The sequence below is a fragment of the Elephas maximus genome, chromosome 9 (assembly GCF_024166365.1).
Source record: "Elephas maximus indicus isolate mEleMax1 chromosome 9, mEleMax1 primary haplotype, whole genome shotgun sequence".
Lineage (NCBI taxonomy): Eukaryota > Metazoa > Chordata > Mammalia > Proboscidea > Elephantidae > Elephas > Elephas maximus.
Genome location: NC_064827.1, coordinates 8405405 through 8427049, shown reverse-complemented (window position 1 = coordinate 8427049; position 21645 = coordinate 8405405). Strand labels below are relative to the sequence as shown.

The following is a 21645-nucleotide window of genomic DNA, read 5'->3' as shown; positions in this document are numbered from 1 at the left end:
AGCAGCAGTCAAGAAATCAAAAGACGCATTGCATTGGGTAAATCTGCTGCAAAGGACCTCTTTAAGGTGTTGAAGAGCAAAGATGTCACCTTGAAGACTAAGGTGTGCCTGACCCAAGCCATGGTATTTTCAGTTGCATCATATGCATGTGAAAGCTGGACAATGAGTAAGGAAGACTGAAGAAGAATTGACACCTTTGAATTGTGGTGTTGGCGAAGAATATTGAATATACCATGGACTGCCAAAAGAATGAACAAATCAGTCTTAGAAGAAGTACAACCAGAATGCTTCTTAGAAGCAAGGATGGCCAGACTGCATCTTACATACTTTGGACATGTTGTCAGGAGGGATGAGCCCCTGGAGAAGGACATCATGCTTGGCAGAGTACAAGGTCAGCAGAAAAGAGGAAGACCCTCAACGAGGTGGGTTGACACAGTGGCTGCAACAATGAGCACAAGCATAACAACGATTGTTAAGGATGGCACAGGACGGGGCAGTGTTTCGTTCTGTTGTGCATAGGGTCACTATGAGTCAGAACCGACTCGATGGCACCTAACAACAACATTGCTTCAGTAGCGTGTCCTGTTTGGAACAGAAATTATAATTGAAGGATAGCATTCAGACAGAGACTATGAATAAAGCTTGCATGCCTCTACAAGGTTATATGGGAAGAGAATCTGGGCCAATATAACTGTCTGATTTGGCTCCTTGTAGGGAACTGATATGATTATTTACTCATAAAAGAATTGTCAGGAGATAACTAGCATGTGAGAAGCCCTGGTGGCGCAGTGGTTAAATGACTTGGCTGCTAACCGAAAGGTCAGCAGCTCAAACCCACCCAGTGCCTCTGTGGAAGAAAAGACCTGGCAATCTGCTTCCGTAAAGATTACAGCCTTGGAAACCCTACGGGGCAGCCCTTCTTTGTCGTGTAGGGTGGCTATGAGTCAGAACTGACTCTAGGGCAATAGGTTTGGTTTTTGTTTTTGTTTTAATTAGCTTGTACATGAAGTTGGCACCTCGGCTTTGTATATAATTTGAACAGAAATAACTCCAGTGGCTCTCACAAGCATTACTTGTTGATGGAAACCTCCCTGCTAAGGGTCACAAATTGCATTTCCTACAGCATCAGCATATTTTGAGGAATTTTCACATTTGCACACTAATCCAGTGCCATCACGTTTTTCGGGGTGAAGTCAGACCCAACAGGGTTTAAGATGGCGTGATTGTCATAGGAGCTTCTCTTGCCTCTTCACTGTGGGTGTGTATGTCTACTTTAGAACTGAGCCGTCTCTTGCTTTCTCAACACATAGCTGTTCGTTGTCCACACTCCGTGCATTGTACTGCACTTGGGCTGGGATAGAAAGCACAGGGATTGTACCAGAAATAGGATGCATGGTGTCAAAGGTCAACAGGCTCTGGAGACTGTGTCGACGAGGCGCAACCTCATTGAATAGCGGCATGACGAATCACCCAACCCTTCAGGATCAGTGATCTTCAGGGCAGGGATTTCCAGAGCTCACGCACACAGGTGTGTGTGTGTGTGTTTGCTAGTAATCCATTGCCATGCGGACAGAAGATATCTGGACTTCCATTTATGTTTACTTGTCTCTTAAAAATAAAAAATCAAGCTTTATTGATTTTTAACATACAGATTCCACCACACATCTGTGACTTTGTTCTACTATGGTGGTTTGCCTGTTGCTATGATGCTGGAAGCTAGGCTATCAGTATTTCAAATACCAGCAGGGCCACCCGTGGTGGACAGGTTTCGGTAGAGTAGACAGACTAAGACAGACTAGGAGGAAAGGCCTGGCAATCTACTTCTGAAGATTAGTCAGTGAAGACACTATGGATTATAACAGAACATTGTAGTATAGTTCAGGAAGATGAGCCCCCTAGGTTGGAAGCCACTGCAAATATACAGTGGCCTCAACAATGGACTCCAGCATAACAATGATCGTGAAGATGGCACAGGACTGGACAGCGTTTCCTTCATGGTGACATGAGTCAGAGCCGACTTGGCAACTTCATGGCAGTAACAACAACAACGTACGTAACCAGGTCACAGAGGTGTGGTAGAAGTTAAATGAAAAAAGGCAAATAAGACCCTTTGCACAGGGTCGGTACTTAGAGCTCACTTATATATATATATATTTTATAAATATATATGTGTAAAATGTTGTACTTAATATCATCCTGTTTGTTGACATCTGAAGTTGTATAACAACTCTCTTCACCGTGATGAAATTTCGTTGAGAGTTAACAGCTCTTGAAAAAGTACAAGTACTTTAAAAACATAGCATGATGAGATACCGAAATCACGAAGCCTATATTAAGCCCGTTCATAATCATTAAACCAGAGACATTTTTCCCCCTCCCTGGCCAAGAAGGTTATTAAAAACTAAGACACGTTTTTGGTGGGTTACCTGCCTGCCAAAGAGCAAGCCTTTCTCTCTCCTGCTTTGGGGCATCAGCACGGATGACGGAAGACTATTAACTGTGGTCCCAGCTGGCCTGCCAGGTTCCTTCGACAGCACCCATGGAATGAATATTCAGCTTCTCTTCGTCTGTGACCTCCTCTCCTTGGCCCCCGGAGCTGAAAATAACCTGGTCGGTTTTAATCAGTTTAATAAACATTAGGCAGCTCGCTGATTCACTTTTAATCACATTCTGCGGATTTCGAGACACTAATCTGACATTAATGATGAAAATTGCACATTCGTAGGGTTGGGATCTTTTTAATAAAGAAAAACAATAATAGGAGATAATCAAGGCCAGTTTTTACACACCAGGAGAAGCCTTGCAGGTGTGTGATAAGCCTTGGCATGTGAATCCCCTTTAAATGTTTTAAATTGGATTTTTGTAGTCTTTCAACTGGAAGCACACAAGGCCCCATTCTCCTTTTTGATGGTCATAAAGCTCCATCCAATTGTGGATTAATTTCTTTCTTCACCTGTTGTCATGAATAGGTCGCATCCTCTTGTGTCTTGGAAGCAGAGGCTAAAGCTAGTCAACCTAGGACTGCTATAAATCTCATTTTAGGACTCGTATTGGGGATAGCAGCCACACGTGAACACTTTAAAAATGATTCACAAAGAATATCATAAAATACTGACCAGTCACTGTTTTCCTAAAAGCCTTCCATTCCTTTGAAAGAGGGTATAGTTGGGAAACAGAGGAAATACCAGAAATGTACTGTGTTGAACCCCTCTGAACTGCTTAAAAGCCACACTCTCTCAAATATGGAGCAAGCGAAGCCATTTCAGAAAGCATGATCCGGCCGCAGTCACATGTAACCTTGTGAAGGTCCCACTGACGTAATGATACCTTTAATAGATAGGTAGGTGGCTAGATGGGTGGTTAGATAGATAAATGCCATCAAGTCGACTCTGACTCCTGGTGATCTCATGCACAGCAGAATAAAACGTTGCCCGGTCCTGTATCATCCTCGTGATCACCGCCACGGTCAAGTCCGTCGTTGCAGCTCTTGTGCCAGTCCAGCTCGCGAAGGGTCTCCCTCATCCTCGATGTCTGTCCACTTCACCAGTGACTGATCCCTCCCGATGACGTGTCCAAAGCAAACTAGTCAGACGATGTTCTGTTGTGAACTATAAGGTGTTTGTTGACTAATTTTTGGAAGTAGATCACCAGGTCCTTCTTCCTAGTCTGTTTCAGTCTGGAAGTTCAGCTGAAACCTGTCCACCATGGGTGACCCTGCTGGTATTTGAAATACCGGTAGCATAGCTTCCAGCATCACAGCAACACGTAAGCCACCACGGTAGACAGACCGACAGACAGGTGGTGGGATACCTTTAATAATGATGACTGTGGTATTCTACCTCCCAGCACTCCATGAATCCAGAAGGGGAGACAGAGGTCCCCTATGGTTCCAGGAATGGCACTTGCTTTCTTCAAGCAAGAGAGCCACAGCAGTGTCTCAGTAGTCTTCTTAGACCAGGCAGCTCCTCTCCTGCTCTTACCTGCTTCCTGTTCTCTTTCCCGCAGGTGGAATACGTGATCAAGTGCGACATGTCAGCTCTGCAGAAGATTCTGTATCGCCACATGCAGGCCAAGGGGATCCTCCTGACAGACGGTTCTGAGAAAGACAAGAAGGTCCGTTACGGAGGACGACGTGCCTTCTCGTGGCCACAGCATCGACTGTTCGCAGAAAGGGCGTCCATGCTCCTGCTAATGAGCTCAGGGACATCACCGGGCCTCTTCTGTAGCTGCCATAGCTGCCGAAGGAAATCATTTAACCCCTCGGCTGCAAACCACATGGGGGGTGGGGAAAAAGAGGAGTATTTTCTTATCACCAAAATAGTTAGCTCATTCAACCCTGTAGAAAATATATTCTGCCTGAGTGTGGGGTGGCCCCGAGAAGGTTCTGAACTCCACTCTGACTCCTCAGGTATCTGTTCTGATTCCTGTCTTCCCAGAATCCCAGGGAATAAGCAGTTATGCCACAAAGCCATCGATGTGGCATCGTCCCCTAAGGCTTAATGTTTCCGTAGGATACGTGCATCATGAGAAAGGTGCTATATTTCACTCGCAAAACTGCTGTTGATAACAGGCGCCTCGGGCCACAGGTTGTGTAGGTTACTGAAAAGACCCGCTATCCATTGCCCACCCTAGAGAAGCCCAGCTTTTCAGGATTGGAAGTACCTGACCCCTGAATAATCTGCTCTGTTTTTACCCTCCCCGCTGTCCTCAGGGGAAAGGAGGCGCGAAGACCCTCATGAACACCATCATGCAGCTGAGAAAAATCTGCAATCACCCGTACATGTTCCAGCACATCGAGGTGGGTCTGTATTCCGTGTCTGCATCCCGGCTGCCCCATTCCTACCGATGCGAGTTAGGAACAGCAAAGCAGGATGAGAAACGGGGTCGCAACCCATGTGTGGCGGTTGAACGGGCTTGCTCCGTTGGCTCGACAGGCAGAATTAACAGGCGTGAGTTTTCTGCTTGGGGAGCCTCACAGGCACCCCAAGGGCCAGAGCACCTGGAATTTCATGAGATGGTAAAGTCATGAGGAAATGTCGAGACTGATGGCTCGTTAGGTGGGCTCAGCGAGGTACTGGGAACCGTCTCATTATGGGGAGAGCTCAGAAATTGAAGATAATGAGAAATACACCCAAATGCCTTGGGAAGATGTGGTGGGAAGTATTAGGATAATGTATTTATGACTGCTGGAGAGACAGGTGTTCTTTAAATATCTTCTTTGGAGAAGACAGCGGCTCGAGTCTGTGACCTGGATGGCAACTTCTTCCTTTTCGGTTTCTGTCGCGACGATGTAAACCTGTGCTTTCACCCTGGGGCTCCAGTCTCAGGACAGCTATTCTCAGGGACCAGGACTTTTTCTGCCCAGTTCACTCCATGTGACTCAGTTTCCTGAATCGACAGTGTCTCACCACACTGGGAGCAGTCGACTGGAGCAAGAATGAAGAGGATTCGCCACTGGGTGTCTGTTGCTCAGTGTGGCCGCTGAGACACATAGCCTGACGGCAGTTAGTTGACACAGCCCGGCCTGCTTTCCCACGAGATGAGCAGGAGACGGTGGGAATTCACCACAGGGCTCCTGTGTCTGCACCAGCTGATTTTTTTTTTTTTAAATAGGATTTCTGGAAAATTAAAACTTAATCATCGCAGTATAAAACAATGAATTAGAGTATTCTTTATTTGGAAGATTTTCTCTTCTTTTTCCCCCTTACTATGGGTTATCGCAACTCTTAGGTGACGGTATATATTACACACCTTCCCCCTTTACATGGAATACCGAATATACCACGGACTGCCAGAAGAACGAACAAATCTGTCTTGGAAGAAGTACAGCCAGAATGCCCCTTAGAAGCAAGGATGGCAAGACTGCAACTCACATACTTTGGACATGTTAGCAGGAGGGACTAGTCCCTGGAGAAGGACATTATGCTTGGTAAAGTAGAGGGTTAGTGAAAAAGAGGGAGACGCTCAAAGAGATGGATTAACACAGCGGCTGCAACAATGGGCTCGAGCGTAACAGGGATTGTAAGGATGGTGCAGGACCAGGCAGTGTTTCATTGTGTTGTACACGGGGTCGCTATGAGTCGGAGCCGACTCGACAGCACCTAACAAGAACCCCCTTTCCTAGAGTCCTGTCCCAGCTGTGGTAGGGAATTAGCAAGATTCCTGGCACTGCCGTCGCCTTCAGGTCCACAGGGGAGAGTATCTATAGGCAAGAAAGTTTGAGACCCGAGTAAAATGACAACAGCAGTAACACTAGGGAATCCCTAGGTGGCATAAACCCTTAACGCACTCAGCTGATAAAGGCTGGCAGTTCGAGTCCACCCAGAGATGCCTCGGAAGAAAGGCCTAGCCATGTACTTATAAAAAAAACAGCCATTGAAAATGCTATGGATCACAGTGCAATAGAACCGTTGTGCGTAAGGCCACCGTGAGCCAGGGGCCAACTCCACAGCAGCTAACGGTAGCAATCATCACCATTACTTTCACTGTTAAGTATTCCTGCAATGTATTTATATTTACAAATTAATTCCGATCTGTTCTTGCTTGTATTAAGCTCCTTGAGTAGTCTACTCTAAACTCTGTGAGGGTGTGTCCTTGGGCTGTTCTGGACCCCTGCCTCGCTCAGCCTGGGGTCCATAGGTGCCCATCTCTGTTTGATGAGTGACGTGGCCCAGTCATCCAACTCCAAGAGTCTAGCAGCTTGCTGCAACTCACAGAACAGAGTCTCAATCCAAAGATTCCGTAACAAGTATTTGGTTATTCATTTATTATTTTGTTGTCTTTAACTGTAATAGGGTAAACGCATCAAAAAAAAGTATTCTTCGACTTAACATTTCTATCATTTTTTCCACTCTTCTGTCTTTTGTAGGAATCCTTTGCTGAACACCTGGGCTATTCCAGTGGAGTCATCAACGGGTAGGTCTTCAAATATTTTCTTTCCAGAAAATCGTGTTGCTGGTCCTACGTCAATTTCTCCTCCACATTCATACTACCAGCCTCCTGAAAATTCTTCTCTTTTTCGTGTAGGCAGAAGGTGCTAAAATGATACCAGCATTTTCTTACTCTACTGGTATCAGTTACTGCTTGCCTTGAGCAAGTGGCTATTCAAAGGACATAGTTCTCATTTAATGGACTTCAGAGCATCCTCCTGGTGTTCTGAAAATGTTCCAAAGCCTCAAAGGGTTGTTACTTACAGCCTTAGTGTCACTTGGGCTCAAAGAGACTTTACCTAATTAAATTTCAAACAGATATTTACCGTTACAGCGCATGAGCGGGAAGGTCTCGTCTGTGATAAATGTGTGTGATCTTACACTGTGTGTCAGAGTGCAGTCTGTATAAGGAACGTCTTTCACTAGCAGCGAACGTGGAAGAGAACCACGTCTTCTAACAACAGACACGACCCTCACATTAACAGAAAGACTCGCAAATTTACTTCACACCAGGGCACATTTACTGTTAGGACTTAGGGGCTCTTCGTGGGTCTCCAGGGCAGAAATTGTCACTGGGCCAAGAACCAGGACCTGGAAGCCATCCAGAACCCCTGCTACTATGCTCCCCTTTCCTCTCCCTGGTTCTTTTCTCTGGTCCTCCCAGGCACATCACAGAGCAGAGTGGCCCCACAGAATCCCCAGATGGCTCAAACAGTTAAGCACTCAGCTACTAGCCGGAAAGTTGGTGATTCGAACTCAGACAGCAGGGCCTTGGAAGAAAGGCCTGGTGATCTAATTCTGAAAGATCACAGCCATGAAAACCCCATGGAGCACAGTTCTACTCTGTAATACGTGGCGTCTCCATGACTTGGAATCTACTCAACAGCAACTTGTTTCTGGTTAAAGGAATTCAGTAGCATCTTGGAACCTCAGGGCCAGATTCTCAAGAGGGAGACTCTGATTGCCTCAGCTTAGGTGTTCTGTGGTCACTCCTGGCCCCATCAGCTTGGCTTGGGTTGTAGACAGGAAACGTGGCCACAGCGGGTGGTAGAGGATGGCTGTCCAAGCAGTGTCAGGCAGGTACCCACTTGTCAATGTGTCTGTTAGAAATAACATATGCCAGGTGGTGAAGTCGACCACCAAACAATGCATTTTCGTGGTATAGACTACACGAGCACTGGAGAACTTCCAAACCATAGCGACACTAAAATGAGGCTTTAGTGTTACAACATACTCATGTTGATAAAAAAGAAAAGTGGTTGATTGTGGAGGGAAAGGGCCCCCCTTCAGCACATTGTCCACGTTTCTCAGGCAGTACAGCTACTCTCATGTGTGGACTGGTACTGCTAGAGGGAGCCAGGACTCTGGCCCCCTCCCCAGTCCACTCTTACAGTGTCCACAGCGACCTTTTTAAAAGGGCAAGTCAGACCTCACCACTTCCCTGGTAAAACCCATCAGTGGCTTTCCATTGCATTTAGAACGGCAGCATCCATGCGAGTGGCCACCCACGGTACGACAGTTGGAAGGGGACCCACGAATTGGAGAAGGAAATGGACGCCAGGCTTAATTACCTCCAAAAACTATTGTTTCCATTACCACGAGGACCAGAAGAAATGCATGGTGCTTGGCTACCCTCCCTGAACATTTTGACCAAGGACCCAAGAGATGGCTCCTGATCAATAGGAGGAAAAGTATGGGACAGAACTTCAGACTCACATGGAAACCAGACTTACTGGATCCTTTGAGACTGAGGGGACCCCCCGAATCTCTTACCTGGAAATAATCTTTAAGCCTTGAACTGAAACAATCTCATGAAGCCATCGTTAAATTAAACAACAGTTTAGCACGATTCATAACAAATGTTTGCCTCAAGGACAGAGCTCTTATAAAGAACTATCCCTGTAAGTGTAAACTGATAACAGCCCATCTAAAGCCCAGATGAGAACTTTAGCATCCCGTATAAACAAATTTTGTTTGTTTGTTTTTTATGGGTCATACAGCCCTCCATGATCTTTTCCCCCCCCAACCGGCCTGCCCTCCTCCTGTTCTCACTCAGCTTCTTTTCAGTTCCTCCAACTCACCGGGCTCTTTCACTCCTCAGGGCCTCTGCTTGTGCCTTTTCCCTCCCTGGAGTCTCCCCTCCACCCCCACCCCCCATTTTTCAGCCGGCTGTCTTTTACTCCTTATTAAAGGCTTTAGCTAAAATGTTGCTCCCTCCAGGAGGCCACCCCTAACCCTCTAAATCAGGACCTGGCAGCCCTTTTCTAAAAAGGGCCAGATAGTAAATAATGTTGGCTTTGCGGGCCATAAGGTCTCTGCCACAGCTCCTCAACTCTGCTGTTGAAGTGCAGGTAGTAGCCACAGACAAAATGGAAATAAGTGAGCGTGGCTGTGTCCCAGTAAAACTTTATTTACAAAAATAGGTGGCGGGTCACATCTGGCCCACAGGCCGAAGTTTCCCCAGACTCTACCTTGATCTAAAGACGGCGTCATGTGTTATTTTCTCTCGTGGCAGCTTGCTGTTTGTCTTTATAGCCCTTATCGTAGTCTGTAATTACACGTTTTGAAGGCGTACACATGTCTAGCATTGAACTTGCCACATAAGTGCTCAGTAAGTATTTGAATGCATCTTGTTGTTATTGTTGGGTGCTATCGAGCCGATTTCCACTCATAGTGACCCCATGTGACAGAGTAGAACTGCCCCTTAGGGTTTTCTAAGCTGTCATCTTTATGGGAGCAGATCACCAGGTCTTTATCCTGAGAAGTGGCTGGGTGAGTTTGAACCGCCCCTTAGATGCATCATAAAACCAAAAACCTGTTGCCATCGAGTCAGTTCTGACTCATAGCAACCCTGTAGGACAGAATAGAACTGCCCCGTAGAGTTTCCAAAGAACAACTGGTGGATTTGAACTGCTGACTTTTTGGTTAACAGCCATAGCTCTTAACCACTGCACCACCAGGGCTCCTGAATGCATTGTAAATGCCCTAAATTAATAATTTTATATACTTCATAAATATTTAAAGAAATACACGTGTGCATGTGTGTTCATGCATGTAGAGGGAACCGAGAGATGGTGAAGGTATGAGGAACATGAAAGGGTTCCTTTTCTTCTCTCTCGAGGCTGTTGCATTCCTTGCCTGTGTAATGAGCTCTTTCTAGATTACGTATGAGTGTGTTTTCTTTTTACATTAAATACTCTCATCGCCTTGGAGTGGCTCTACATCCCTCCGTTCGTTCATTCCCCAGCTATTTATTAAATGCTTGCTCTATACAAGGCACCAGGTGGAAGGCAGAGCAATGCCGGATTCTTCCAGAAGACAGCGGTGACACTGACTTCGGGTTATGCTTTTGTGACTTCAGGGCTGAGCTGTACCGGGCCTCGGGAAAGTTTGAGCTGCTGGACCGCATTCTGCCAAAGTTGAGAGCGACAGGCCACCGCGTGCTGCTCTTCTGCCAGATGACGTCTCTCATGACCATCATGGAGGACTACTTTGCTTTCCGGAACTTCCTCTACCTGCGCCTCGACGGTAAGTGCCGGAGGACGTGGGCTCCGAAGTCGTGTGACTGAAAAGGAGGGTTTAATGGGCACTTAGATCCAGTCTCAGGCAACAAAGGAGGGCAGAATTATTGAAGGATTAAGTGGCAGGCTACCGATCTGTGCTGTTGAATTGATTACAACTCCCGGCGACCCCATGTGACAGAGTAGAGCCGCCCCATAGGGCTCTAGGCTGTAGCCTTTATGGAAGCAGATCGCCAGGCCTTTCTGCCACGGAGCCCCTGGGTGGGTTTGAACCGCCAAACTTTCGGTTAGCAGCAGAATGCTTAACCATTGCCACCGGGGCTCCTAGTAGCAGGGTGGGGTGGGTTTTTCTCGATGGCAATTTCTCTTACATCCTCAAGCTTAAAAAAAGTGAAAATCCTTTGCACAGCTGTTTATCTGACACACAGCACATGGACGCAGAATACTACAGGTACCGAAGTTAAACTAAACACAAACATTAGTTATGACACCATTTACACCGAACATTGTGTGTGACATGCGCACCACATAGAGTATTTTGACAAGCCTTAGCTTTTTTCTGTTAACGTGGGCGAAAAGGCTATGTCCCTTTGTTCAGCAACAACAGGGTAATAATTCATTTACGATTATAGTTAATTATTTTAAGATTATTTAATTATCATTAAAACTTCTTCTGTTCTAAGTAGAACGTATTTTCACATGTCACGTTGTTAAGAGATAGGGCTCTGTTGCTTTGTTGATTTTTGCAAACCGTGCCAAATGTTTGCCTGGTGGTATAAGTGCAATATTTAAACACTTTTCCTTAGTGTTCGGTAAGTAAACACTAAGATTTAATAAGAAGATGCGATGGATACTCCCTAAATTACTTTTTGATTTAGATTCCAGCCATAACATTTTAGAGATGAGGGATTAGAACTAGGACCTAATTTACCACCAGGAGTGTGTTTCATCCCTGGGTGAGAAGAATACCTATCGCCCGTCTATCAGTCTGTCGTACTGTAGTGGGTTGCATGTTGTTGCGATGCTGTAAGCTGTGCCACCGGTGTTTCAAATACCAACAGGGTCACCAATGGTGGACAGGTTCAGTGGAGCTTCCAGACTAAAATAGACTAGGAGCAAAGGCCTAGCTGTCTACTCCTAAAAATGAATGAAAACCCTATGGATCACCACAGAGCATTGTCTGATACCTTGCTGGAAGGTGAGCCCCTACATTGGAAGGCACTCAGAATACACAGCGGCCACAACAATGGTCTCAGGCATACCGGTGATCATGTGGTTGGCACAAGACCGGACAACGTTTCGTTCTGTTGATGGGGGTGACTTACGGCAACTAACAACAACAAGAAAAGTACAATACTACTAAGACTAGTTTTTATCTAGTGAAGTTATTATTAAACAGGAAATGTAAACTTTGTGTTCTATGAAAAGGTTTCATTTTACTTTCAGCCTAACATTTCGTCCCTGTATTGCCATTCATCACATGTAATCAGATAGGTCTTTCTTTTATTTATCTATACAGACCTATCTATGTTGTTGTTGTTGTTAGGTGCCATTGAGTCGATTCCCACTCGTAGCAACCCTATGTACCACAGAACGAAACACTGCCCAGTCCTCCGCGATCCTCACAATCGTTATTATGCTCGAGCTCATTGTTGCAGCCACTGTGTCAATCCATCTCATTGAGGGTCTTCCTCTTTTCTGCTGATCCTGTACTTTACCAAGCATGATATCCTTCTCCAGGGATGAATCCCTTCTGACAACACGTCTAAATGTGTAAGATGCAGTCTGGCCATCCTTGCTTCTGAGGAGCATTCTGGTTGTACTTCTTCCAAGACAGATTTGTTCATTCCTTTGGCAGTCCATGGTACATTCAATATTCTTCGCCAACACCACAATTCAAAGGCGTCAATTCTTCTTTGGTCTTCCTTATTCATTGTCCAGCTTTCACATGCATATGATGCAATTGAGAATACCATGGCTTGGGTCAGGCACACCTTAGTCTTCAAGGTAACATCTTTGCTCTTCAGCACTTTAAAGAGGTCCTTTGCAGCAGATTTACCCCATGCAATGTGTCTTTTGATTTCTTGACTGCTGCTTCCATGGCTGTTGATTGTGGATCCAAGTAAAATGAAATCCTTGACAACTTCACCGTTTTCTCATTTTATCATGCTGTTGTTCATTGGTCCAGTTGTGAGGATTTTTGTTTTTTTTTTTTATGTTGAGGCATAATCCATACTGAAGACTGTGGTCTTTTATCTTCATCAATAAGTGCTTCAAGTCCTCTTCACTTTCAGCGAGCAGGGTTGTGTCATCTGCATAACGCAGGTTGTTAATGAGTCTTCCTCCAATCCTGATGCCCTGTGCTTTTTCATATAGTCCAGCTTCTCGGATTATTTGCTCAGCATACAGATTGAATAGGTATGGTGAAAGAATACAACCCTGATGCACACCTTTCCTGACTTTTAACCATTCATTATCCCCTTGTTTTGTCCTAACAGCTGCCTCTCGATCTATGCACAGGTTCCTCATGAGCACAATGAAGTGTTCTGGAATTTGTATTCTTCGCAATGTTGTCCATTATTTGTTATGATCCACACAGTCAAATGCCTTTGCATAGTCAATAAAACACAGGTAAACATCCTTCTGGTATTCTGTGCTTTCAGCCAGGATCCATCTGACATCAGCAATGATATCCCTGGTTCCACATCCTCTTCTGAAACCATCCTGAATTTCTGGCAGTTCCTTGTTGACATACTGCTGCAGCCGTTTTTGAATGATCTTCAGCAAAATTTTGCTTGCGTGTGATATTAATGATATTGTTCTATAATTTCCACATTCGGTTGGTTCACCTTCCTTGGGACCAGGCATAAATATGGACCTCTTCCAGTCAATTGGCCAGGTAGCTGTCTTCCAGATTTCTTGGCAGAGATGAGTAAGCACTTCCGGCACTGCACGTGTTTGTTGAAACATCTCTATTCTGTCAGCTCCTGGAGCCTTGTTTTTCACCAATGCCTTCAGAGCAGCTTGGACTTCTTCCTTCAGTGCCATTGGTTCCTGATCATATGCCACCTCTTGAAATGGTTGAATGTTAACTAATTCTTTTTGATATAATGACTCTGTGTATTTGTTCCATCTTCTTTTGATGCTTCCTGCGTCATCTAATATTTTCCCCATGGAATCCTTCACTATTGCAACTTGAGGCTTGAATTTTTTCTTTAGTTCTTTCAGCTTGAGAAACACTGAGTGTGTTCTTCCCTTTTGGTTTTCTATCTCCAGCTCTTTGCATGTCGTTATAATACTTTGTCTTCTTGAGCAGCCCTTTGAAGTCTTCTGTTTAGTTCTTTTACCTGTCTATAGCTACTGTAAAACACTGGGAAATTTTTTCTATATGTGAGAAGTTTCACGTAACCCAAAGAGCCATTATTTCCACAGAATTCTGGGAAGTGAGATCATCTTTGAAGCCCTTTTTAAGCAGGGCCTTATCATGCTTGTAGATAATAATTGAACAATTAAACAAAGCTCAGACTTGCCATGTCTTCTTTTCCTTGAGTTTCTAGGTGAATTCTCTCTCCAGCCTACCTTCAAGGATATTAATTTTTAAATTATTGTAGTATCTGACAGACTGGATGATTTTAAACCTTTTTACCTCTCCACTCCAATGTAACTGAAAACAGATGAATGGTTAAATAAATGTTAATTTTGAATTCACAGACACAACTATGTTATCCACAGTTTGTCTCTTGGCAAGTCTCATCCTCTATTGCTTCTTATCCTTTGATGGAGCCGTCCCTCTGCAAGAGTTCAAAACTTCTCCATCACTCCTCACTTAAAGAGAGAAACCAAAAACCAAACCAGTTTCCACTGAGTCAGCTCCAACTCGTGGCAACCCCATATGTCTCAGGAGAGCTGTGCTCCATAGGGTTTCCAATGGCTGATTTTTCAGCAGATCACCAGGCCTTTCTTCCAAGGTGCCTCTGGGTGGACTCAAACCTCCAACGTTTTGCGGCTGCATGCGTTAACGATTTGCATCACCAGGGACTCCTTTGAAAGCTAAGCTCTCCTTTAACTGCTGCTCAGGTGAGGTGCAGTAGAAGGTTGTTTCCCCTGGACTTACGGCCCCCACAGGTGTCTTCCACAAGCATTGTTTGCTACTTTGTGGCACTTCATTTTGGATCTCAGCTCTCTGAGGACATCGGTGTGGAGTCCTTGAATCTGTGCCACTGATGACAAGTGACTTCCTTGACACAGTCTCATCAGTGTTTTCCAGACTGAGAGACAGGCTTTAATAGTCTGTCGACTGCTGCCCTTATTGTTGTTAATAGTAATAGTAATAAAAGCGAATGATATGGATGCTAGCTACGCATGAGATACTAGGCAGAGCACTTCACGTGCATTTAATTTAATTTAATTTTAAATTAGATACGACAAAACCTGTTGCTGTCAAACCAATTCCCACTCATAGCGACCCTATAGGACAGAGTGGAACTGCCCCCCCCCATAGGGTTTCCAAGGAGTGCCTGGTGGATTCAGACTGTCAGCCTTTTGGTCAGCAGCCAGGCTCTTAACCACTGCGCCACCAGGTACAACAAAGAAGGTGCTGTTATCCCCGTTTACTATTATGATCCTGTCTTAGTTACCTAGTGCTGCCGTAACAAAAGATTTCCACAAGGGGGCATCTTTAAAGAACAAGAATTTATTGTCTCTCAGTTTCAGAGGCTAGAAGTCCAAATCAGGGCATCAACTCCAGGGGAGGGTCGTTCCTTGTCAGTAGCCCCGGCTGGTCCATGGCCTTCCTTCTTGGCTGTCTTCCCGTGTGTCTCTGTGTCTGTTCTGCTCTTTCTATAAGACACCACTCAGGAGTGATTAGATTTAGGACCCACCCTGCACTGGTACAACCTCATTAGCACATCCACAGAAAACCCCTGTTTCCAAAGAGGGTCATTTTTACAGGTCCAGGGGGTAGGACTTCAGCACATATTTTGGGGAGCACCATGCAGTCCATGACAGATCCGCATTTAACAGCTGAGAAAACAAATGCTGAGAGGGAGTACGTAGCTCACTGATCGAAGGCTACATGGGTAAATGGTGAGGCCAGGCCCTGACTTGGATCTCTGACGCCAGCTTAGCTCAGTTTTAGCAGACCCGGTGAAATACAGCCCACCTCCCAAAATACCAGCTGTTTCTCTAGCAACAGCGTTTGAAGAATGATTTTGAACTTACCATGTAATTATTTTTAGCTGATTAGCTCTTGGGTTGAAGGGCACAGACAGGGAAGTGAGTTTCGGGAAGTGTTCCAGCTGGAATTGAGAAGAATGGGCAGCCTTCTGGCCACAGGATGCAGCAGCCGGTTGTGTGCGGGGTGAAGAGAATGGCCCGGCAAGCAATGAAGGCTGCAGTTCCTGTCAGCTGCCGTGGTCAGCTCCGGACTCACGGCGGCCCCCCGCGTGACGGGATTGCACCGTTCCGGTCCACGGGGTTTTCACTGACTGATTTTCGGGAGCAGATAACCAAGCATTTCTCCTAGGCTGTCTTAGCCTGGAAGCTCCACTGAGACCTGTTCAGGATCTACTAACAGACGGGTGGTGGCTGCACGTGAGGTGCATTGGCCAGGAATAGAACCCGGGTCTCCCACATGGAAGGCGAGAACTACTGCGGAACTACCACGGCCCTCAACAATGAAGATTAAAAAAAAAAAAAAGTTGCCATCCACCGATTCCGACTCATAGCAACCCTACAGGACAGAGTAGGACTGCCCCACGGGGTTTCCAAGGAGCAGCTCGTGGATTCGAACTGCTGACCTTTTAGTTAGCAGCCGAGCGATTAACCACTGCGTCGCCAGGGCTCTGCAATGAAGATAAAAAAGAAATTCGTGCACACACCTCCAACTGAACCACCCCTCGCCACCCACCCCCCAAATTGTTAAAATGACTTCAGCTATTCTTTACTGAATTTAATGTGTCAGGTTTGGACTTCGGGAAAAATCACTTGATGAAAGCTAAGCACATTTTTTCCTATAAAGATTACAGCCACACGAATGGATTTAGCTCCTGTGCTGTTATAGTTCTTGTTTTCTCTGGAAATGGTTTTTGAGAGAGAGCAAGGGGTGAAGTTTCATCCCAGAAGACAAAATTTTCCAGAAGCAGCTTGCAACTACGTTAAAATTAGTAATTTTGGGCGTCCAGCAGTGTGTTCCTTCTGGCAAGTTCTGAAATGTTTAACACAAATGCTATCGCGATTAGTTGTGTTCTCATAATTGGTTACATTCTGCATCAAAGTCTAAGAGAACACAGAGCTGCAAGAAGTCCTGAACATGTTAAATCCTTTGCCACCTGCAAGGAGAGTTTGCCTGGGGACAAAACCTTGTGTGTGACTTTGAATCTTCCTGAGCAAGTTTATAAAGGTTAACACTAACGAGGTAGTATCTAAGTCATAACTTGGGTGAAGGGGAAGATAGGCAAAGTCATAGAAGCTTCATATACCAGTGCTGTCAAGAGGATTCCAACTCACAGCGACCCCATGGGTCAGAGTAGAACTGCCCCACAGGGTTTCCAAGGAGCAGCTGGTGAATTTGAACTGCCAGCCTCTTAGTTAGCAGCCAGTCCCTTGCCCTCTGCACCACGAGGGCTCCCGAAGCTTCGTTGCCACATCCAAACTCCCTAAGGGACCAAGTCACTGGGCTGAGGGCTGTGCGGACCGTGGTCTCAGGGGACATCTAGCTCAGCTGACGTCACATAGTTTATAAAGAGGACGGTCTACATTCTACTTTAGTGAGTAGCGTCTGGGTCTTAAAAGCTCATGAGCCACCGTCTGAAATACTCCACTGGTCTCACCCCATCTGGAGCAAAGGAGAATGAGAAAACTGAAGACACATGGGAAAGATTAGTCCAAAGGACTAATGGACCACAAGTACCACAGCTCCATCAGACTGGGCCTAGAACAACTAGATAATGCCCAGTTTCTACCACCGACTACTCTGACAAGGATCATAATAGAGGGTTCTGGACAGAGCAGGAGAAAAATGTAGAACAAAATTCAAATTCACAAAAAAACAACACCAGACTTACAGTCTAACAGAGACTGGAGAAACCCCAAGAGTACGGCCCCCAGGCACCCTTTTAACTCAGTACCGAAGTTACTCCCAAAGTTCACCCTTCAGCCAAAGATTAGACAGGTCTATAAAACCATAACACAGGTGAGGAATGAGCTTTATAGTTCAGTCATGTGTACGAGACTAAACGGGCACACCAGCCCAAAGCAAAGACCAGAAGGCAGGAAGAGACAGGAAAACTGGACGAATGGAGTAGGGAACCCGGGGTGGAGAAGGGGAGAGTGTTGACATATTGCGGTGTAGCCAACCAGTGTCACAAAACAATTTGTGTATTAATTGTTTAATGAGAAACTAATTTGCTCTGTAAACTTTCACCTAAAGTACAACTAAAAAAAAAAAAAAGATTACAAAGATAGTTAGCAAAGATCTTGACTTGGGAACCTCTAACTAATGGAAATAGTAGTCTGGCAAATTCTGAAACTCATGATAACAAATGCCATTGCTTTGTATGAAAACTGATGTAGTAGTCCTTTTCCTGGTTTTATAATTTTTCATGTTCCCAGCTACTCATAAGGTTATGTTAGTCGGTCTGTTTGAGGTGATTGGCATTAGGCCTGAGGACTTCTTTGACCAAGTAATTTTGATATTCCTTTTGGTTTTCATTGTTTTCTTCTGCAGTTAGGGTTTTTCAGCCCATTTTGCAAGCGGATCTCCTAATTAGTTTTCTTTATGTCTTAACGGAGGGGGCTTTGATGGTTCAGTGGTCGAATTCCCCTCTCCGTGCCGGGGACCTGGGTTCGATTCCTGGCCAAGTATTTCATGCTGAGCTACCGCCTGTCTGTAGTGGGGGCTTGTGTGTTATTAGATGCTGAACAGGTTTCAGCAGAGCTTCCAGACTAAGAAAAACTAGGAAGAAAAGCCTGGTGATCTACTTCTGAAAATCAGTCAGCGGAGACCCTATAGATCACAGGGGTCCGATCCACAACTGATCATAGGGGTGGTGCAGAAGCAGGCAGCATTTTGTTTCGTTGTACGTGGGGTCACCACGAGCCAGGGCCCGACTTGATGGCAGCTAATAACAATAATATCTTAACGGATGTGAACCATAAGTGGCCCTGTTTCGTTTTGTCAGAACTGTGAACACCTGCCCTTAGAGTTAGCCTAGATGCACAGTTTTTATACCCTGCTCTCAGAATAGAGGTGTTTTTGTCTCTGAGATCCTTTTCTCTCCCCGTATTAGAAGTACCTTTTGGTTTCATTGGCTTAAGGTAGAGGATAAATATGTGAGCCCTTAATCTACTTGAGCAATTGTTTCTTTTAATTATTGCAAAAAAAGAGATGATGCATCTCACAGCATGGATGGACCTGGAGGGCATTATGCTGAGTGAAATCTGTCAGTCACACAAGGACAAATGCTGTATGAGACCACTGTTACAAAAACTCACGGAAAGGTTTACATACAAAGAAACACTCTTTGATGGTTATGAGGGATGGGTGGGGCGAGGAGGGAAAAACACTAAATAGACAATAGATAAGTGGTAACTTCGGTGAAGGGTAAGAGTACACAATACTGGGGAAGCCAGCACCACTTGTCCAATGCAAATTCATGGAAACTCCATAAACACATCCAAACTCCCTGAGGGACCCAATTGCTGGGCTAAGGGCCGTGGGGACCGTGGTCTCATGGGGACATCTAGCTCAATTGGCATAACATAGTTTATAAAGAAAATGTTCTACATCCTACTTTGGTGAGTAGCGTCTGGGGTCTGAAAAGCTTGTGAGTGGCCATCTAAGATACTCCACTGGTCCCAACCCATCTGGAGCAAGGGAGAATGAAGAAAACCGAAGACACAAGGAAAAGATTAGCCCAAAGGACTAATGGACCACAACTACCACAGCCTCCACCAGACAGTCCAGCACATCTAGATGGTGCCAGGCTGCCACCACCGACTGCTCTGACCGGGATCACAATAGAGGGTCCTGGACAGAGCTGGAGATAAACGTAGGAAAAAATTGTAACTTAGAAAACAAAAAAAAAAGACCAGACTTACTGATCTGACAGAGACTGGAGAAATCCCGTGAGTATGGTCCCCAGACACCCTTTTAAGTCAGTACTAAAGTCACTCCTGAGGGTCACACTTAAGCCAAAGATTAGACAGACCCATAAAACAAAATGAGACTAAATGGGCACACCAGCTCAGGGGCAAGAACAAGATGGCAGGAGGGGGCAGGAAAGCTGGTAATGGGGGAGAGTGTTGACATGTCGTGGGGTTGGCAACCAGCGTCACAAAATAATGCGTGTATTAATTGTTTAATGAGAAACTCATCTGCTCCGTAAACCTTCATCTAAAGCACAATTAAAAAAAAAAAAAGATGAGGTAGAGAGAAAGTTTCCTGCTAACACAGCACACATCTTCCGTCAGCATCTTGAACAGATGGTTCTCCGGAATCTCAGAAAGTCAATTCTGAAAATAAAATGAAAAAGCAGCCCCGCGTGTTTGGAACCTTACTCAGTATAATGCGTTTATTGCTTCTCACCCCAAATTTGAATTCTTCCAGTTTGCTGTTATAGGGTTAGGCCAGTGGTTAGATTTGAGACCTAATTTAGAAAGTAAACCAAGTTCTGAAGAATGCCGCTTTGTGGAGTGAGGAAGACCACAGGCCCCCTGTTCTTAATCCCTGTTTGCTCTAAGCAGGGAACTGATTTTTTTCTTCTTCTTCTTCCTCAAGAGGTTACTTGTTATTTTTACTACATGTGAAAACCAGATCCTCCCATTTGGAAACTTGACCCTCACAGTAACTTGATTCCATTAGCTACAGGCACGTAAAATGTTTTAATCCTCTAAAATAAATCACTGGTGTGATTTTATCCTTACAAAAGGACAGCCCGTAGAAATAATATTTGTACAGCAGGCAGATTGGGGCTATCAGAACATGTGTATAGCTTTCCCACCTGTCAAGGCCTTGGCCAAAACCCTGCGTCTACGCTTTTCTACTGAGGGATGGTAGGAGGAATATTGGAAGGGTTTGTTTTTTTTTTTTTTTTAACCTTCTACCATGTATTTCACACAGTGCCTGGGTAACACAGGCAACACATAGCATGTGATTGAGACGGATTTGGAACACAAGTCGTGGGTGCCTTTGCACCCTAAAAGTGAGCGGCACTCTGGGTGGCTTAGTCTCCTAGTGTTGCTGTAACAAAAGATGCCTCAAGTGGGTGGCTTTAAGAACAGAATTTATTTCCTCCCAGTTCTAGGGACTGGGAGTCTGAATTCAGGATGCTAGCAGAGCTAGTCTCTCCCCCTCTCTCTTTCTGTCATTGGGCTGTCGGGGAAGATCCTGTATCTTTCAGCTTCTATAGCCTGGGGCATTTCTTGGCGTTCTTTGACTGCTTCGCATGGCGTCTGTCTTCCCCTGTGAGTGTGTGTCTGTTTCCCTGTTTTATAAGACACACTGAGGAGAGATTGGGATTAGAACCCTCCCTACTCTGGTAGGAGCCCTGGTGGCACAGTGGTTAACAGCTATGGTAAGCTACAGCTACTAACCAAAAGGTTGGCAGTTCGAATCCACCAGCTGCTCCTTGGAGACCCTATGAGGCAGTTCTACTCTGTCCTATATGGTTGTTATGAGTTGAAATCAACTCATCTTCAGCAATGGGTTTAGTTTTGGGTTTTTTTGTTTTGTTTTGTTCTACTCTGGTATGGCCTCATTAACATGTCAGAAGAAACCCCCCTATTTCCAAAAGGGGTCATACTTACACGTGCTGAGGTTAGGATTTCCACACAACTTTCTGGGGACACGAGTCAGTTCGTAACACTAGAGCTTGGTACTTTCTCCCTACTTGCTGCTTTGGACTCTCCTCCAGTGACCACCCAGTCCAGTGTGTAGCAGGCGGCACTGCTTCACTGGTTTTAGTGTCGGTCCTTTGAACTCAACAGAACAGAATGTTAACATGAAAAACAGACTGGAATTCTCATATTTTTTGGATTATTGTGGCTTCCAGTCTTGCAAACAAGAATAAAAAATATTCCATTCACTGTATGTATTTTTCCCAGCCAGATCATACTCAGTAGCAATCCAGATGATAAAACAGTAGCACCCAGCTTTCCTTTTGTTCCCATTCTCGTGTCCCCACCCTCATGCCTAT

The 21645-nt window shown here is 45.2% G+C and overlaps 1 protein-coding gene across 7 annotated transcripts in view; it reads left to right on the top strand.

Annotated features, from left to right (window-relative positions):
- SMARCA2 (SWI/SNF related, matrix associated, actin dependent regulator of chromatin, subfamily a, member 2) overlaps positions 1-21645 on the top strand; it is a 216254-nt gene that overhangs the window by 105938 nt on the left and 88671 nt on the right. For all 7 annotated transcript variants that reach the window (XM_049896949.1, XM_049896950.1, XM_049896943.1 and 4 more), the window contains exons 20-23: positions 4006-4113; positions 4712-4798; positions 6869-6915; positions 10291-10457. In XM_049896949.1, the coding sequence (XP_049752906.1) occupies positions 4006-4113; positions 4712-4798; positions 6869-6915; positions 10291-10457 (409 nt within the window). The remainder of the gene's footprint in view (positions 1-4005; positions 4114-4711; positions 4799-6868; positions 6916-10290; positions 10458-21645) is intronic.